The 19,376-nt window shown below is 42.1% G+C and overlaps 1 protein-coding gene across 1 annotated transcript in view; it reads right to left on the bottom strand.

The window, feature by feature from the left end:
- Window positions 1-1,561: 1,561 nt before the first annotated feature.
- Window positions 1,562-19,376, bottom strand: part of pcdh1a (protocadherin 1a) — a 91,165-nt gene continuing 73,350 nt past the window's right edge. The window contains exon 5 of the mRNA XM_067433059.1: window positions 1,562-5,294. Within this exon, the coding sequence (XP_067289160.1) occupies window positions 4,921-5,294 (374 nt within the window). The 3' untranslated portion in view covers window positions 1,562-4,920. The remainder of the gene's footprint in view (window positions 5,295-19,376) is intronic.

Below are 19,376 nucleotides of genomic sequence, written 5' to 3'. Positions count from 1 at the left end.
TTTTCTGCTGAATGAAAAAATAATCAAGTTTTTAGCGCCTTGTGACTACAGGAAAAACACGTCGCCTTTAGCATCATTACAGATGCTGCCGGAAAAGGCCGTGAATCTGTGCGCCTATTGATCTCCGTGCCTGCTTATTTTGGCACGATTGTGACTATCTTTCTTTCAGAGGAGCAAATGTGTCGTGTGATAGGAGGGGACGGCGGGAGGCGGCGGGTTGAGATACGCCATTATTTGACAGTGTTTAATTGGAGAGTACATTTGAGAGGCAGCCGTCCCCGCCGCTGGCTTTGCTTCTAATTGCCAGCAGCACCGCGCTTAACGAAGCGATCGAGAACGAGCGTGGGTGAGGGAGAGAGCGAGGAGCAGAAAGAGAGAGGGGCCAGGTTTCCTCGGCAACGGCGGATCAACAGTACGCAGTAGCCGAGGGGGGAGTTTCATCTTGAAGAAAGACCCTCTCTACTTAGGCTCCCTCTGCAACGAGAAACAAATGCCCCAGCCGCGCGTAAACAAAACACCAGCGAAACGGCTCCTTTTAAAGCTCAGCCTGCAGAGTGCGAGGCAAAGCGAAAACCTATCCATTAGAAGGAGATTAATGAAAAAAACTCAGTGGGTCCTCCCATCGCAGCCTCGGTTAAATAGGCAGCTACGAGCATCTCTGTCTGCGAAATGTGCCTCTATGTGGTCCAGAACTACTATCATCCTGATCTCAATTATTACTCATGCAGCTTCACTCGTTTCATCCGCCGTCCTCTGGTCCGCGTACACTGTAGGTGATGTCAACAAGAAGCTGAAGAACACCAGCAGAAAGGAAGGCTATCTGATTCATTAATCCTGACTGTTGAGCATCAGGCATTAGACGCTAATCCTTCGCCTCGGTGCTGGCTTTTTTTCAGGGGGTTGCAGTTCTCCTGAAGACCATTAGGGGGCAGTTTGGCCTTCTTAACTTCTTATCTCACACTTGACAGATTTGTCACATTTGTCTCTTCACTCACATGCTTGCTCCGAGTATTTACCTCACTTTCCATCTTGTACTTTTGATATTCTTTTTAACTTGTTTATGACTCGCTTTTTCCCAGCGTTTGTTCGCTGGCTCACATCCATTTATTTTTATCTGTGAAAGCTATCATTTCAGAGGTGCGCGAATTACGTCGTGGCATATCTATAAAGACAGCACACCAAATGAAAGCCGGATTGATTTATTGTCTTTCATCTCGGCGTTATCATCTTTATGGCTTCGTCTTTATTGTGCTGTCGAGCACTGGGAGGTCTTGGGTGTAACGGTTTAACTCCTTGTAGAGGAGAGAATTAGGTTTCAGAGACGGAGAAAATTCTGGGTCTTGCTTTTTTTGATCATTAATATTGATGGACAGCTTTTGTGAAGTGAGACTTCACGTTACCGGATCTCAAATTCGCTATTCTGTTCTATTAAGTTCCTGTCAGTCTGGCGGAACTGTAACCTTTTCCTCTTTCTCTGTTTACACAGGCGAAGAGACCCAGAATGTGAAAGAGAAAAAGAATTGAGTCTTATATCTTTGTCAGATCAATTTGCTTTATTAATGAAAAAGCTTTATGGAGAGATCACAGTCCCTAGATTCATTCTTAAACAATGACTCACCAAGGAAATGTATTTCTTTGTTTTTTTTTCTTCACTCATTTTATTACAAACTTTGCAAGGACTTATTACAAGGGGTTTGTTTTCAACATGCGGAAACGGAACGAAACAAAACACATGGGAATCAAACAAACAAGTCGGATCGGACAATCCACTGTTCACAATAAACATAAAATCTGATAAAGCCCTCGGTGACAGGAGCCAGTGAATGACTACGGTGCAGGCATACGACGGCCACATTCACACTGACTCTGCAAAAAAGATCGATCCATCCAAGGCAAGATGTGCACATCTCAATAAACACTTTACGATTTTTATATGCCATCGGCTTTTGTTGTAAGATTTAAAAAGCTTCACTTGCATGTACATAAAACTGTACAAAAACAGATCATCACAAGCATTTTTATTCCTATATAAATATAACCAACAATTAAGGATAACAAGTTTTGAACTCTCCTGCAAAAGACATACTTTCAAGGCAGCTGTCTTCAGTTTGGGGTGAATGGTGAAGATGAGTTTTGTGCAGTGAACGTCGCTTTTGCTCTCAATAAAAGGTTTTTGAACCGGCACTAACATTTCAGCAAGAACAGTAAACGGTTTCTACCAATTATCTTTGGAATTCATGCTCAACTCGTCGCCTGCTTGACACCACACACGGGGGATGTGGAGAGCTATGTACAGAACGCTTTCTAAGAGATGTTTACCACAAACACCAGTTTTCAATATTCTATGAAGAAAAGTCTCGCTCTAAGGACGACGAGAAGACCCCCTCGTTCGTTACGGTCGTCTCGGCACATCCAGACATCTAACAGCGAAAGAGCACAAATCTAAACACCAGTTTAAAAAACAACCACGAGAAGTGGACATTCCTCCGTCCGCCCTCGGCGTTTTGGCCAGAAGGACTCTAGGAGACTAGCTTTAGAATAACTAGGAATAAAACAGCTGAGATGAAGCCAGAGGAGTCGAAACCTGCAATTCAGACTATCTGACTCGGGCTGGCATCAGAGTGGAGGAAGGTCAAAGCCTGCTTCACTCAGAGTTTGAATAGATGAAAGCCTTTAAGTGGTGGTAGAGTTTCGTGGTCATCTCTATCTTTTAGCCGTGTTAAGTCCAGGTCGGCGATCTCACACGTTCGCCCGGGCAGAGCGTGGTTGCGGTGGAGAGGAGGGAAAGCCAGCTGGGCTAATTACGCTAGATCATGGCTCTCGCTGGACTTTTTTTTTTTTCCTTATCAGAGTCACTAAATGGCTTCGAAAACAGCATAATGTGCTTTCTTTCCTTAGGGCGGGATAATCATTCGCCTTATTTAATCATGGCTACGTCCAGTAATCTCCATACGTTTCAGCCTTAATTATTCGGCGAGAGGTGCTGAAGGCAGTCGCGATGAGGTAAGCGCAGTGAAAAATGCGACTCGCTAAACAATTGAAGCGTTTGAACTGGGATCTTTTCGGTGATCTGTGCTTCCTTTGGGGGCTGGAGTATTCGCATATGCCAACTGCACCACACTCATTACTCACCCTAATTAAGGAAATGCCCATTGCGGTACACCTCGTCAACCCCCCCGGCAGACACACGCTCGCCCAAGCGCCGGGATCTGGGAAGGTGCTGAGCTGCAGCACGTGTGGAAAAAGTAGAGATTTCGAGGTGGTGCACTGCGATGCAGCAGTAATGATAATGTCCATCAGATATATGGTCCTTGAGCACACTAGATAGTCATTGTCAAAATGGTCCCCCAGAGATTCTCTCAAACACGGAGGGAGACACAGCTTTAGAGCAGGTTAGATAGTCAGCACAGTGTCAACGAAAAAAACAAATCAAAGCGACCCACCCGAAGAAATATCCAATTGATGGAGGACAGAACATTTGTGTAAAAAAAGTGGCAGGAAATATGGCGATGTGATCGTTTGTAACATTTGCCATTTTTTGTTTGTGGGGAAAAAAAAACATGCACAATTGACATGCGAAAGACAAGACAGGATTATCAGTCTAATTTGTCCATTGTGATTGTTATATACAACTGTTTTAAGGCATTAATACATTTGTTCTTCAAACAAATTCTAAATAGGACACAAAGATTTCATTCAAAACCGTGAAAACTGTGTAAACCAAGAAAACAGGACCGTGAATATGATGGATTTGATGGAGATGAGGCGTGTCTGTGGCATACCATTGAGTTAACGAAACTATACTGATGATTCGAGGGGAGGCAGGCGGTCTCCTCCTCACCGAGGATGTGCTGTGTGAGCCGTAGGCGTCCTTGCGAGTGCCAGGCAGCGTTTGCACTACACTGTGGGAGTTCAGGAGAGAATCACAGTGCCAAAAAACACAAGTTCTGCCACATGACACAAAAGTATGCACGCACCTTCTTCACGTCTGTTGGATAGCGTGCTATTGTGCCAGAAGCCACATGTGTTACTTTTCGTGACAGTAGGTCCCCTGACGCACGAACGCGCACACACGGCATATGTTAAGGTCTGTCATTGCGAGTTAATCGCTGCTAAACCCACTGCCCTCCCTCGCCAAACACATACCTACACACAAACTATACACCGGTTTTAGCGTGCACACTGACATACAGCACAGCAGGTGAGGATGTGGGTCTAAGACATTTAGAACATTGGGAACATTGAGGATCACGGAGCACCGTCAGGATGTCTTCCCAACCGCTCCAGCTCGTCTAATCACGTTCCCATCTGGCTATTACAAACGTTCAGACCCTAAAAAGCAGCAGCACCAACACACTCTTCAGGCGTTCAGGCTGATTTAGATGTTACTTTTGACCTTTTTTTTGTTTTTTTAAACTATTTTTCAACTCAAGCCGGATAGTAATATTCATATATACACCATACAAATGTATTTACAGTGTTTTACATGTATAAAGACTGCTCTCCTCTGAGGACAGGATCAAGTAAAGAGCGTTAGACACTCTATGTGGCTCAAGATCCTTTTACAGCAGTATCTCCTGCCCACTACAGCACTTGGTAATCTAGTAGAAGAACCCATGAACATTCTGTAGGCTAGCGAAGCTAAAAGTCGGTTAGTCACGTAAAAGTATTTATCGGTTGTTTTTGATGGTATGCAAAAACAGTACAAATAGTTTCAAAGAAATAATGTGTTAAAAGTGATAATAAATAGATGTATGAATGAATGAATAAATAAATAAAATAAATAATGATGACAATAGCGTTTTTTTTCCCACTATTCAATTGATATTTCGTCCTGTCGCAGATTCGGTGTTCTCTTTTTGCAACCGTGTCTCTGTAACTTCTGATGTGTGTCAATCAAAGATGGTGGGTGTGGTTATCTCACAGGTATATCTCTCGTTTCGAGGCGTGATTGGAGGGGGGGCTGGTAGGCGGGAACTCTGATGTCACGCTCAGAGGCACCTCCTCTAGTGGGGCGTGGTCACTGGGGGTGTGGTCACTACTGGAGTAGGCACTACGGGAAGGTGGGAGGCGTGGCCTGTTCTCCTCTCCTCCCAGCCTCACGCTCCCATTGGCCAGGCGTCCCAGGCTCCCCCTCTCCTGATAAGGCACAAACGTGGACAGTTTAGGGGGGTTGCGGGTCTTGCGGACGGGCGAAGGCTGACCGGGCATCCAACAGGCATCTGAGTGACCGAGCTCGCTGCACTCCTGGCTGCAGTTTCCTGTCATGGCAACATCAGGCAATGAGCGAATATCTGCAAGAGGAAGGCACACAAAAAAGCAGTCTTTAATGATCACAGTAAATTATATAAAAGAACAACAAATCCAAACTTGTTTTTATATGCTCGAGTTCATCTTTACCGGGTGAGTCACGGAGATACTGCAGTTCACCTAGCGTCAAATGCAACCAACTAACAGGGAATACACAAAGAGCTGCCAGTGGTTGCTATGCACTGTGGTGTGGTTGCTATGTGAGAGACAGTTGTTGCTATGCACAGTGCTGTTGTTATGTACTGCAGACTGGGATTTTCTTCACTGGCTACTGTGGGTCAGATTCTTCTGGGTTGATGTGAATTGAAATGGTCTCTTCATGTTGATTGACGGTTGTTAGTTGTAGCGATTTGATTGTCTGCATGCCCACATACATACAAAGGTTTGGTGGCGAAAGGGCAAATGTGCAATTCACTTTGCACTGCATTTTACCATACTTGGTTTGCAAACCATCCATATACATGCCTTGAATATTTATGTACATACGTACAGGCACACCCATATTCGGTATCCTATTTCAACGCTAAATGAGACCCATCAAGGCCCCTGAAGGAAAATTTAGTGTTAAGGCTTATTGATTGGCAGGTCTGAAATTAGTGAGCCCCTGATTGCTATTCATTTTCCATTCCACTGTTCCCTAATTAATTAAATAGGGCCGAGACCCAGTGACCTCATTCCGATAGAGCCACACAAAGAGCTTCATTAACACACACTCCCTGTAATCCACCAACCACATGTGCTCTTTCTCAGGAGCCATTCACTCTGTGTACCACGTTCCTCACCCCTGTGCTTTCACACCAGAGGTTCTCAACCTCACAGTCACAAAACCACGTGGGGTTGCTGAAGAAGCTAATGGGGTCGTGATTAGTTTCTTCATATTAATGCTATATTTATGGTATATTTTGAGTAGAATTGTTATAGCTATAAAGACCTTATGTAGCCCCGCCCCTTTTCAGCACTGCGCGCATCGTCTTCTGTCTTCCGGTTTGTATTTCCACAGCATGAAGGTAAAATCTTACGGATTTATGAATGGCTTGTTTTAAGGGGTCCTATAATGACCCATTTTACAAGATGTAAAATAAAGGCGGGCGTACACTGTGCGAATTCGGACACTCGGAAGGTCGTGAGATATTGCAGACGCTACGAGTCATTTAATTTGATCATCGCATCAAATCAGCTGGTACACGGCACGACTGTTTGCACCGTGAGCCGGCTGCGATCACACGAGTTTTCATGTAACACAGACACCAGAGCTTTCAATGTTGCTGCTATAGATTTAGATACAAAAAATAAAGAAAAAAGATGTGAAAATGATTTGTTGAAAAGCAGAGAATAGCCATTCCTTTTAACCGAAACAACCAGAGGGAGAGAGAAGAGTGCACGTGAGAGAGAGAAAGTGTGTGTGTGTGTGTGTGTGTGTGTGTGTGTGTGAACGCAGTATGTGGCAGCCACTGAGCTAATAATAGTCATATAGATTGAGCGTATGTGACGTGCTTGTGCATGATTTGGCAATAGGGGACAGCCATATGCTGGTAAAAATCAGGCCGACTCCCCGAACTTTTTAAACATGTTTAAAAATTATCGTAAGGTCGGGAGGTGCTCTTAACGTGCTCGGCTCGTCTCGTATTTCCTCTCACACGGTGCGAGCCGCGACCATACGAGCATCCACGATGTCCACGCGATTTCTCCCGAGAAAAAAAAATCGTCTGCGAGTTCGTACGACAGCAAAAATCGCACCGTGTACGCCCGCCTTAAGTCTCTGATGTTCTTAGAGTGTTTATGGTAAGTTTCAGCTAAAAATACCACACAGATAATTTTAATAGCAATTTTACTTTTTGAGGGTAAGCAAAAACGCGCCGTCTTTGTGTGTGTCCCTTTAAATGAAAATCAGCTGGTGCTCCCGGCCCTCTTTATATAAGAGGGTGGAGCTTCAAGAGCTCGAGTTAGCAGCTAGCTCATGCAGACACACACTGAAAATATCAGAAACTGTTCAGCCTTTTATGTTCAAAAAGGAGTCCGACTAACTCAAGGATAAACTCTAGAAGTGACAATATAGAATGCAACGGAACGTTTCTGAATGGTTATTTAATGTGCCGTTAATGTGGAGTTCTTCAAGGCATTGATTAGCATATTCTGTCATGATAATCTACAAATCCTGGGAACTGTTGTGAGATGCCTTCAGAGCCAGAGAATATATGCAGCATGAAGATAGAATAGGTATAGTTCAGTTTAATTAACTTGTCATCTCGCCTTTATGACATGCTTTTGCATTTGTGTTATGTACTGTATTGCAGCAATAAACGTGAACAGTTTGAACAGACTCCCAAATGTGATTTACCACAACTCTTTCTCTTCTCAACATAGCCTCACCCCTTTAGTTGGATGTTCCCGAAAAAGCGTAAGCGTAAATGGCGCAGGCGACTGTGTCCTGCTGCGTGCGAGCCATGTGTTGCGAAACAATTGCTCCAGCGGCTTTGCTCAGCTCCCTCAACACTCGGCCCTGCTCTGCTTCACACTACAGTAACGTTAATAACCGCATCCATGAACATGATTTCTACCTGAGTCCTATCCCGATTCTTTTCCACCGGCTGTGAAGTGAAGACCCAAGATTCTGAGCTCAAACTTGGTGCATCAAGCTACGCCTTTGTTTTGAATAGGCGCCCTCAAGCGGACGGAAAAGTTACAGAGTGTAGCTTTAAAATAAATACAAAGAATTGTTTTTTTCCTAGACTGCTTGGAGATACCATAATAATTAAAAATGGCTTTACACTATTAATAAAAAAATAAGTTATAATATGTTATAATATAACTTAACATGCTATTGATCAACACCTGGGGTAAAAGTCACAATAATTGACACATTTCCACATTCATAGTGAAATGCGAGTTGAGTTGTGTCATCTAATGGTTTAGAAGAGAATAAAATCAAATGCTCATTTACTCCAGTCTGCCTTTAGCCCTGTTGTATCCTAAAGCTAAGGTTAATGACTAAATTGCATTTACAAGCATTTATCTAAGCATCATTTGGGAATCAAATTGCATTTCTTATTTATTTACAAATATTTATCGTTTATGGAAGCAGAATCCTTGAGAATCGCTCAATTATTTATGGTTCCCATGCCTTTTTGCACATATTTTGGATAAACAGGTTGTGGAATCGTTGAGAACCTCTGATCTGCACACTCTGCCTGCCATGTTACCTTTCCCTTCACTTTAGATTCTCGCCAAAGCTCCAAACTACTTCATCTTCCAGAGGCAGAGAAAATGAAGAGAAAAGTAGTGGAGACCCTTAAATGTGCAAGAGATCTACAGATGGCAGCCCTGAGGCAGACGCTGGGGCCCAGGGGACGTACCTCCACTGGCCTTGAACATCTATGCAGCTTTAATGCACTCATTAAAAAGAGCTCTGTAAGGCTCCACAGGCACAACATAACTGACAGTTCTCTCCACACGAAAACACAGCACTGACCTCACCAAAGAGAGTGTGCCACACAAACGTAGGCTTCGTAAAAAAAAAAAAGAAATCCCAATAAGCAGGAGCCGACATGGTCAATACATCAAAGAGGTCTGGAATAGTGTAAAAGAGGGCGTTTACTGGAGGAGGAAAGAGGCTTTATATCTCACCAAGCGGAATAGATCAACTCGCCCCTCTGGAACAAACACATTAGAGTCCTGCAGTCCTGTTTGTGAGAGTGTGTGGGAGAAAAAGTGTGTGGTGAACTCGGAGAATAATTGAGTGTGTGCGTTAGAAGTGCAACGTGTGTGTGACGGATGGGATGTGCGTAGGATTGTGCGCATGTGTGTAAAATGGTGCTACTGTGTTTATGAAGAGTGTGTGTGCGCGTTTGTGCAAGAGAGATGTGTGTGCTACAGATGGTGTTTGAAAGGTGAGGCGTTGGGAGGGTGGAAATGCGTGTGATTGTGCGTGATTATTCTTTTTTCTCTATGTAGGTAGGTGTGAAAACAGTTTTTCTTTCATCTCATTTCTTCCAGTGATTATTTTTAAAATTGTAGAATAGCCAATAATTAGTTCATAAATGCAGATTTATTATCGAATTCTTAAAAGCATGGATGTATGGTAGATGTGAGCATGTTAAAGACTTGTTAAAACATTAAAACAAGGCATGATAAAACATTCCTACTGTAGATGTATGTGTTCGTTATTGTGCATGATTGATCAGTTGTCGCACTCACACACATTACATGGACTTTACTGTCTTCCCTTAGTTAGTTTGTTGTCATGGATGTTAGTTTGATCACCTATTATGTTCAGCTGTGGTCGTCTCATTACTGCCTCTATTTAAGTTAATGCATTGTTCTTTTTCATGGTTGGGATACTCTATGTTTGGATCACATTGTGGGTTATTAAAGCCTGTTTGGATTGACCCGTCTTCTTTGTGCTTGTGAATTCTAGCCCACATGCCTGACAGAATGCCCAAGCATGAAAGTGATATAAGCGGTGTAATTTTTCTTTCTTTCTTTCTTTTTTCTCCCTCACCATTGACATCCTTGCAGATCGACTATGGTGCCTTAAGCAGGTGGACCGTTCCCTCGAGGAATACATGAAAAAGTTCCTCAACCTCTCAAAATTAACATCATACCCCGACAACTGACTATGTTCCTTCCTTCCTTGAACACTGCCACCAGAGCGCAGTTGTCCGGGGAGTCCCCCGAGGGCTGCTTTGTCCATCGCAGAGGGAGTGTTAGTGGAGCTTAAGGGGATGGAAGTGATCCCTGCCCACCCTCCCCTAACTGAGAGTGAGTACTGGCTGGATTTGTTGGACAGTGATTTTATGTTTGGAGTAGTGAATACCTGCATCCCTTTATTCTGCGTGACTATGTAGTCTTCATCGGACCCGTGTGTCCCACTCAGCCTCCCTCTCCAAACACCTCTCTAAACTACCACTGTTTTCTTTTACTTCTTGTTTCATCAGTCTCTGTGCTACCTCCCATCAGCCCCTCAGCAACTCCTCTGCCTCCTCTCAGTGTCGTGGCAACACCTCAGGCCTGCTGGGAGCCATCTCTTCCTGGGTGTGGTAAGCCCTTGGCTCTGCCTCCTGCCTCTGTGCGCTCCACTCCTCTTCAAACCCTCACTCTGGCTCTTGTGCCTGCACTCCTTCCGCCTTTCTAAGTTGGCAATGACAATCAGACTTTCGGCTTCGCTGGGCTTCCTCGACCTTCAACTCCACCTGGGACAGACATCGCTACACCTCCACTGCGGACTTGTGGGCCATTTGCTGCTCTCCAGCCCTCCACCCCTTTGGCTAGTGCCGCCCTCCCTCAGGCTCCACTTCCACCCTTGGTCGCTCCAGCTCAAACTCAGCCCTCTGGATCCCTACTGCTATCTCGGGGGGTTGTCAATGCGGCTCCATTGTGGCCTAGATCATCAGAGTCCCTCCGCTGCAGCGGTGGGCTCCCTCCACGTCATTGTCGCCTCTGGCAGTCCCCATGGTGGCGTCTGTCTCTACACCTCCTTGGCTACTCCCTCCTGTGATACCACCGCGGGGGCACAGTCTCGGCTGTGGCCTGGATCATCGTCCATCTGCCTCAGCTCAAGGCCGTTTCCTGGCTATCCCCACCATCTGCATCACCCTGAACTTTTTTTGCCAATTTTATCACCCATTATGTTCAGCTGTGTACATTCCATTATTGTCCCTATTTAAGAGCTTTTTTAAAGCAAATATTTAGTAAATATTCAGTCTCCTCCACTGACCCAGGAAAAAAAAAATAGCACCCTTTATAATCATCAGTCCTTTCCGTCCTTCAGATGAGACGATAAACCAAGGTCCTTACTCTCTGTGGTCATTAAAAATCCCAGGATGTCCTTTGGAAAAAGAGTAGGGGTGTGAAATTTGCCCATTGTCCTATTTCCATCATGGCCTCCTAATCATCCCCTTCTCCTGATTGGCTTAATCACTCGGCCTTCTCTCCACCAATCAGCTGGTGTGTGGTGGGCGTTTTGGCACATTATGGCTGCGGTCGCATCATCCAGGCAGATGCTGCACATTGGTGGTGGTTGAGGAGATTCTAAATGTAAAGTGCTTTGAGGAACCAGAAAAAGCGCTATATAAATGTAACAAATTATTAATTATATAATTATTAATAATTGTTGTTAATATTGGAATGCGGCACAACACAACAAATCCTGACAGAAAACTGATGCCACATTCTATATATCACATACTCCAAGCACTCGTGATACTTCTCAGGAAGGACAAATGGATTTGCAACTGTTGCTTTGTCACACCCGGTATAGACAGGTGTGCAGCGCGGTGTGATGTGACGCGTTTACAATCGCATCCGGTGTAGACACGGTGCAAGAACCAAAAACATATTTAAACATGAATCACGGCACTGAACACGAGTGCAAGGAATTTATTGAATCGGATTGAGACAATAGTCGGATTCAAACATTTACATGCTTCATTTTTTTCCCTGATGACCAGATTATTTCAGGTCTACACCACCTATTTTAATCCAATTAATTTGGATTGAGCTCCATCAGTTAGCTTGCGGTGTTTACATGAAGGCTTTTCATAATATTTTAGCCACCAATCTGATTATTTGGGTGCATGTAAGATAACTATGCATTCAAAATGGGTGCCTTTTGTCTAATTGCAGTTGCCTACCACATATCTTACTTATGATATAATCATCAAGTACTGTATGTTTACATGCACTTTACAGGTTTTATTCAGCTGGACTAAAGCAATAATTATTCTTTTTAAAATGTCAAATAAATGCTTTAGCCTGACTGAAATTCCAACTCGCAGACCAAGATAATGCGATTGTCGCTTGGCTTTGACATTAATTATTAGATGATGACTGTACTAGCCCGATTATAACTGCCCTTCAAAGTGTACTTACTGTAATGCACAGCTTCATGTAGCTTACTGCATTTATAAATGTCATTCAACATCTTAAAGTGGTGTGTTTTGGTGTTAAAAGAGTTTGGACGGCACTTTGGTGTTCTCTATATACCGCAAAAGCTTAAATCCATCCAGGTTTACAGCCTTAATCACAGCATACAACCTGGAAGAGACCAAAGGAAAACCAGAAAAAGGGAAAGATGAAAGAGCACAAAAAAGGTAAACTGCGCGCTACAGGCGCTTCGCCGTGACCACCTTAGCATGCAAAACTTGCCCGTCCTTCGTTTTAAGACACATGTAAGGGTGGGTTTGCAGTGTTCTTGCATCAGGGAACCAGTGGGATGACTGGTCTTGTGGATCTGTGGCAGGTTTCCTCTCTGTCTGATCTCCAGCCGAGGGGTGGTGGGGAGGGGAAATGGGCATGTTGCTCTTCCTGAGATTTCACAGAACACCTCCTGTTTGATCCAGCATGCACACTTTCTAACGTACCCTCAGCCTTTTGCCCTCTCTCTGTCTCTGTGATCCTCATTTTTTTCTGGTGCTTTTTTTTCCGAATGACTCCTTCTACCTTGCTTTTCTCCTTTTATTTTCCCACCCCTTCCGTTCCTCTATACTTTCTCTTCAATCTGCCACATTTTTCTTTCTTTTTGTTACCCTCCCTCCATCTTTTCCCCTCTACCTGCTGTTTTTGAGTGCGCCGCTGTGCTCTAATCAGCTGGAAATTACAGTCCAGTTCACGGAAAAGCAGGGCAGATGAAAGGAATCTGTCTGACTCCCCAATTGTCCACGCTTTTAATCAAATGTGCAAAATGCTCACATAATTATAAGAATCTATTATCAGAAATCAGGTGCCCTGTGGTTAACCAAGAAAGAAACAATGATGTCTTTATTTCTGTAATAATTTGTGGCAGCCGTCTTCTTGCGGAGGGAAAATGACACAGCTTGGTTTTGCCTGACATGCTGAGGTTATTATCAGACACAGAAGCTCCTCTAACAAGCTGGCACTGCTGAGTACATCATGTTACTCTCTGGAGCAACCAGGAAAGACAAAGAAAATGAGAGAAATCAGCCGAGAAAATAACACAAAATAAGACGGATCTTGGAATCTTTCACGTAATGGCAAAGACATTCCAAGAAGGATACATATTTTAGAAGTAATGATGGCAAATTTTCAGGCACCGAAACCTTATGGATGCCAGTGCCAGTTACCCTATGCCAGTTTTGTTTCAGTGACAAGGACATTTCTATTACTCTATTACGGTAGGTCATTTCTCAGTTACACAACTCTTCGTATTTGGAGCGAGAAGGGATTTTGAGGGCACAGCAAGCAGCATTTCAACCGACTGATCATGTCTACCCACCCTTCAATCGCTACCGCCTCAGCATGGGGCTTTTGTTAAGCTAATCTCGGCCTCTAAATTTTTCACTCCAGAAAGTGCAAAAAAAGATTTCAAGGAAGATTTGATTCATTATTGAACACAGCACTACTCTATTTTTGTACTTGTGTAGAGTGTTTGGGTTGCAGGGTCTCTGTTTTCCTCCTCCAGTGTTCGGTGTGCTGTGACAAGCCTTTCCGTTTGAGAATGAATGGAATGGATGAGAAGATTCTTTTAGAAGATCCTCAGAGGGAGAGAGAGAGAGAGAGTGAGAGGGGTTGGGAGGTGGTGCGGCCATTTTTGATGAACTGATTAGCAACTCGCCGGGTTCTGCCAGGTCCTCCTGATGGGAAGCAATTTTTGGGCTAGGGATCATTTTCCTCTTGGCGTCAGAGTGGTGCTGCTTGGCTGTAGCATGTCCTGAGTTTTATTATGGTGATTGCTGGCACTTCTATGGTCATATCTGGCTCTGATGCAACCCATTTTGGCACTATCAGTTTGCTGTTGGATTATGGGGTAACAATTAAAGTCTGGCTTTCTGGTGTATGACTGTGTAATCACAAAGCATTAGAGCATGGAGCGAATGGGCATTGATGTGTATGGCCACATCAATACGTGCGAGGGAACGCGAGCATGTTTTTTTCCCCCGTGGATTTACGACATATGTTTGACTGCAAGGGCCACGTTGCCTTCGGCATGCTGGTGAAGATGGAGAGCGGCCGCAGTGGACTTGCTCCTCTCAGCACTGCTGAAAATAAGGAAGTACATGTCAGAGCCACACAGCTCCGCTCCCTCTAGTGCCATCCATCATGGCAGGCCAGTTCAGTAGTTAGAGAGTGCTTCGCTGGCTCTCCTTGTATGTGTGTGTGTGAGATGGAGGTATGAGCCCCAGGGCCTTTTTTTGCATTGTATGAGCAGCCCAACTGGGGTGGAAGTGGATTTGGCCGCAAGCCAGCAGTCTCTCAAAAGTGCCCTTTGCTCTACCTGCTCTAAGAGAGCTTTTCTGGGCAAGGCATTGTAGTGCAAAGGTGGTGCATAGGTTTTGGTGGCGCCTAACCTCTTCTTGATCATCTAATGCAGGGCTTCTCAAACCTGTCCTGGAGACCATTGCACATTTTGGATGTCGCCCTCATCAGACACATCCAATTCAAGTCTTGCAGTTTGTACTAATGAGCTGAATAAGGTGTGTTAATTGAGGGGGACATTGAAAATGTGCAGTGGTGGGGTCACCAGAACAGGCTTGAGAAACACTGATCTTATGGACCCTTTTGACTAGGGATGCAACAATACAGTTAGTCCACGGTTCAATACATACCTCGGTTTTTAAGCACGGTTTTCGGTTCGTTTTTTTGGTATTCTATTCTTAGGTGACAGGAACAGAAAGAGGTTAAGGAGAACATGTTTTTATTGCAATACTCTTTCTTTATTTTACTTAAAAGACTTACTTAAACTTAAAACTTTACTTTAAAAAACCTTGTACACATTCCTAGTGTATAGTATTATATATATATATTATATATTGTATTATTTAAAGTAAATCGTTCATTCACTTGTCAAACATAAACAGTAAAACATTTGCTTGTCCGGAAAAAAGTTCGATTTTTATTTAATTTTTTCGTGTGTGTTGTAAATATACTTTATTCTGAAGCAATATTCTTACCAATGTTCAATCAGCTTTGACATATTTAAATCTGCATATTTGTGATATATATAAGGGCATTTCCCCCTAATCTTTTTAAATATAGGCCATGCTTCAGATTTAATTTTATATTGTTAAATTTGATAAATACATAAAATTAGACACTGAAGGGCTGTTACCAGTCAAATTAAACAATTTACACTGAAAAATAACAACTGCATTAAATAATGTTTAGAGATTTGTAGTTTTGAATAGACAAAAAAGAAATGTTGGAAATAAATGTTTAAACATGAAACTAAACCTTAAATCTTAATGAGTGAGTCATTGAGGCGTTCATTCAAACGATTCATTCAAACGCTGAAAAGTTGCTGTGGGACCCATTACGGTTCTGCAAATGAACGATTTTCTCTGCTAAAATAGAACAAAACACTCAATATTGCATCTAAAATGTAAGTGACGTTAAGTGAATGTTAGTGAATGTTAATTCATTGTTTATGAAGCTGTCATATGAAAGCAGTATCAGTTTCAGTCGTGATGGTTTTCAGGAAACAGCTTAAACACTCTAGTATTGTAATTTCTCCTTGAGAGGCTGCACGAACGTCACCAGCGCGACCTTTTTATCGTCAGTTCATTATATGTTATCATCCACTATCGATCCCCACTTACACTAAACTAATGCACAATTTGTTGATTCGCTAGTTATTTTTTGTTTTAATCATATATAATCAATATATATATATATATATATATATATATATATATATATATATATATATATATATATATATATATATATATATATATATATATATATATATATATATATATATGTATAGTTATTCTTTAATTCAAGAGCAGTGAGTGATTTTCTCTTTGTTTTTTGTTGTTTTATTAACATAATTTTAGAGGTGAACTGTCCCTTTAATGACAAGTGTTCACTAGGCTGCGCTGCTGTATATTTAAGACCAGCTCCCATCTCATATACAGACACGTGATTTTACTTTTACTTTAGACATAACCGACTGTGTTTATGTTAACCTTGTGTGTATTTGACAGTATTAGCGTAGTAAGACTACTTAGTCCAGTAATCACGTGTTTGACAGGCTTTAGTGCGCATGTAAAACAGTGCATGCACGTGAATTAAATGTTTAACCGGCAAGGCTTTAAAACGCATGCAAATAATGAACTTTCGTGATTGTGAAAATAATAGTGTTCCGTGAGTAGAACTCTCTGGCACCAGCATTTCAAGCGTGGCTAAACTCCCCCTAACTTTAGTGCATACGATTGGAAATTTGCTCATATCAGCACAAAACTGAAAAAAAAAAATAAAAAAAAAAATTCACAAGCGCATATTGAACCGTGAATTACGTACCAAACAGTTCAATATTATATTGAGAATTGTGGCCTACTTTTCACATAGTGTTAGAAGAAGAAATCGTCATTGTTGTGTAAACTTCTATGGTGGTGAACGGAAGCTACTGCAATATCATTTTTGAGTTCCCATTTGCTCAAATAGCAAAAGAAATTATAGCGTTTCTATGACTTTACAAAACAGGCTGCGTTGGTCAGAAGAGAGAGAAAAAAAAAGTCAAATTTGCCATCCATTGTAGAAAATCTCATGCAGCAGCATTAACCATTTTTCTTCAATTTAAAGAGATAATTCACCCAAAAATGACTGGAATCACATCACTTACTCTCATGCCATTGCCTTGCCAATTCTCTTTTTCCGATGCCTCTAATAAAATATTCTGTCATGAGGTATCACAATATAAGGGGTCCATTGGCTTTTCTCAGGAACCCCCTCAAATATGTTTTTCTTTCCTCTTTGTTTTGAGCTAATCCTCTATCCGGCTCCACCTCATCACATCCCATCAACCAGTGTTCTGCAACGTCAGTCCGCTTCAACTGCGCATACAAACACTGTTGAGTATTTTTATGTGCTTTTTTAAATTATCCCCTGTGTCACTATAATGTCTAACAGTTCCCCTCACTCTTCTAACTTAAGTCTATAATGTCAACTTCCCCAACTTTGCGTGTTATTTATTGGGTTATGTTGTGCTATGTGTATTGTAATATTCTCCATCTGTCAGACCATCAAAGGTGTTTATTGTGTGAGCAATCCACATGGCAGTATAAAGGGTTTTGCTTCTGATTAGCATACAGGCGCACACACTCGCAAGAATACATCCTAATGTTCCCAGAGAGCACGCTCAAATCGACCGCTCACAAAAAGAATATTGAATCTATTGAAACTGGCTGAGAAAAAAAAAAAAAATCCATTGAAGCCCCAACATTTCAGCTTTACTGGTGTTTATGAATTAACTAATATCTCATGCCTATTAAATAAATCATAACGGAATGATATATTATTGAACTTTCACGCTGGATTAAACGACTTCTGGCTGGGCCACATGAGCAGATCAAGATGAAATTTGGATCAGAGATGAATTATATGTAGCATGAAGATGAGGAACCTTGCTGCAGTGCTTTGTAACACCGTGGTTCGATATACAACATCCAGCCAGGCCTGTCAGTCCACATGATGTAACGTGGGGAAAAATTGGGCGTTATTTGCTGGAAAATGAGCGAGGAGAAGGCGATAGGTTTGAAAGGGCTTATTTGCGCTTTGTTGTAATGTGACATGATGAGGGTATAATCGGTTTCATTGAGGCGCAAAACGAAGGCTGATGTTGACGTTTCGTGAAGGCGATAATCATCTCATTTTTATCTATGATCAGCTCACATTGCCGAGACCCTACCAAGCCCTGAACCCGCTGCTGTACTTTGAATGATCCACTTTGTCCTAATGACAGATGTTATCTGCACCACTTGGGCCAGATCGCCTCACAGTCATTATGGACAATCCTGGGTAAACGGCGGAGAGATGTGTGAAGGGAGGGTCAAAAACGTACGGAAGAGAGTAGATGCGCCTGAGTAAAACCACAGATCAGATTGGACCAAAGATGCTAAAATAAGACTTAAATAAATTACTTTGTTGAAGTCGTTTGTATTTACCTCTTGGAGTATTCCTTTAGCGGCATACAGCCTGTTTTATTCAGTTACGAGCTGTATGAGGGGCCAGATCCTACAAACGTGTGACAGAATGAAGTAAGCAGAAAGCGCTGCATTGAGCTGGAAAATGCCCTCTGGTTTGGCGTTTAATGCTTTGAGCTTTCAGAATAAAACCTTTTGGAAGAGGAAAGCTAATTAAATGAAGCAAACATGTCTTATAGATGTACTTATTTTTTAAAAGAAAAACACGTCGACAAGCTATTGTCTTTTTTACTCTTCAAATAATCCCACCTACATGTGAAAGAAACTAATAGAAGAAACTAAAAGAAAAAAAGCAGTTAATGCAAGAAATTCTTACCAGGCAACTGTAAGATAATGTGTATATTTACAACAGTCATAGTTAAAGACACCCAAATATATCTGATTTAATTTACATGTAATAAAAGTCTAATCTACTGCCGATGTGCACATTTAGATGTGGTCTAATTCCATGAGAATAATGAAGTCAACGCCACATCTATAATAATAATAACACAGAGAAATAATATCAGTGGAATCATTTTCAGAATGATTTAATTTCCAGCTGATGAAGGAGAAAAACATTCAATCAGATACCACCACATTTGAAAGAGTCTAAACATTTAAAGTGGGAGATGTGCATTGTGTATTCTTAGAATAATTTTTTTATAATTATAGTTTTCTTTATATGTTACAACCTTTAGAGCAAGGACACTATAAGAGGACTCTACACAAAGACAATTTGTACATAAACATAACTAGATCTGCCTAGAACAGCAAAACATGCTTTGTAGTTTTTTTTTATTTTTTAAACACAATCTGCACATTTCGGATTTTTAAAGGTTACTTCAGCGATTTAGCATATGGCTTTGTATTAGTAGAAAACCGTGAGTATATTCGAATTATCGTGCTTTGTGTCGTGACACTCACTCACATTATATTGAACATACACGTTCAGCTTTTAATTGTAGTATCTGTTCTCTAAGGCCGGGGACACACTGCAAGCGTGTCGTGTGGCATGTCTGTTTTTATTTCGGCTCCTATGTTTACCGGTTAGAGCTTGCACACTGCCTGCGGCTCACACGCGTATCCTTGAAATAGAAGAGATGCCTATTTTTCACGCGACACGTGAACGCATTGGAAGGGTTTCCA

This window comes from Pseudorasbora parva, chromosome 23 (genome assembly GCF_024679245.1).
Source record: "Pseudorasbora parva isolate DD20220531a chromosome 23, ASM2467924v1, whole genome shotgun sequence".
Classification (NCBI taxonomy): domain Eukaryota; kingdom Metazoa; phylum Chordata; class Actinopteri; order Cypriniformes; family Gobionidae; genus Pseudorasbora; species Pseudorasbora parva.
Note: the sequence above shows the minus strand (reverse complement) of the source record. Positions and strands in the feature narration are given on the sequence as shown.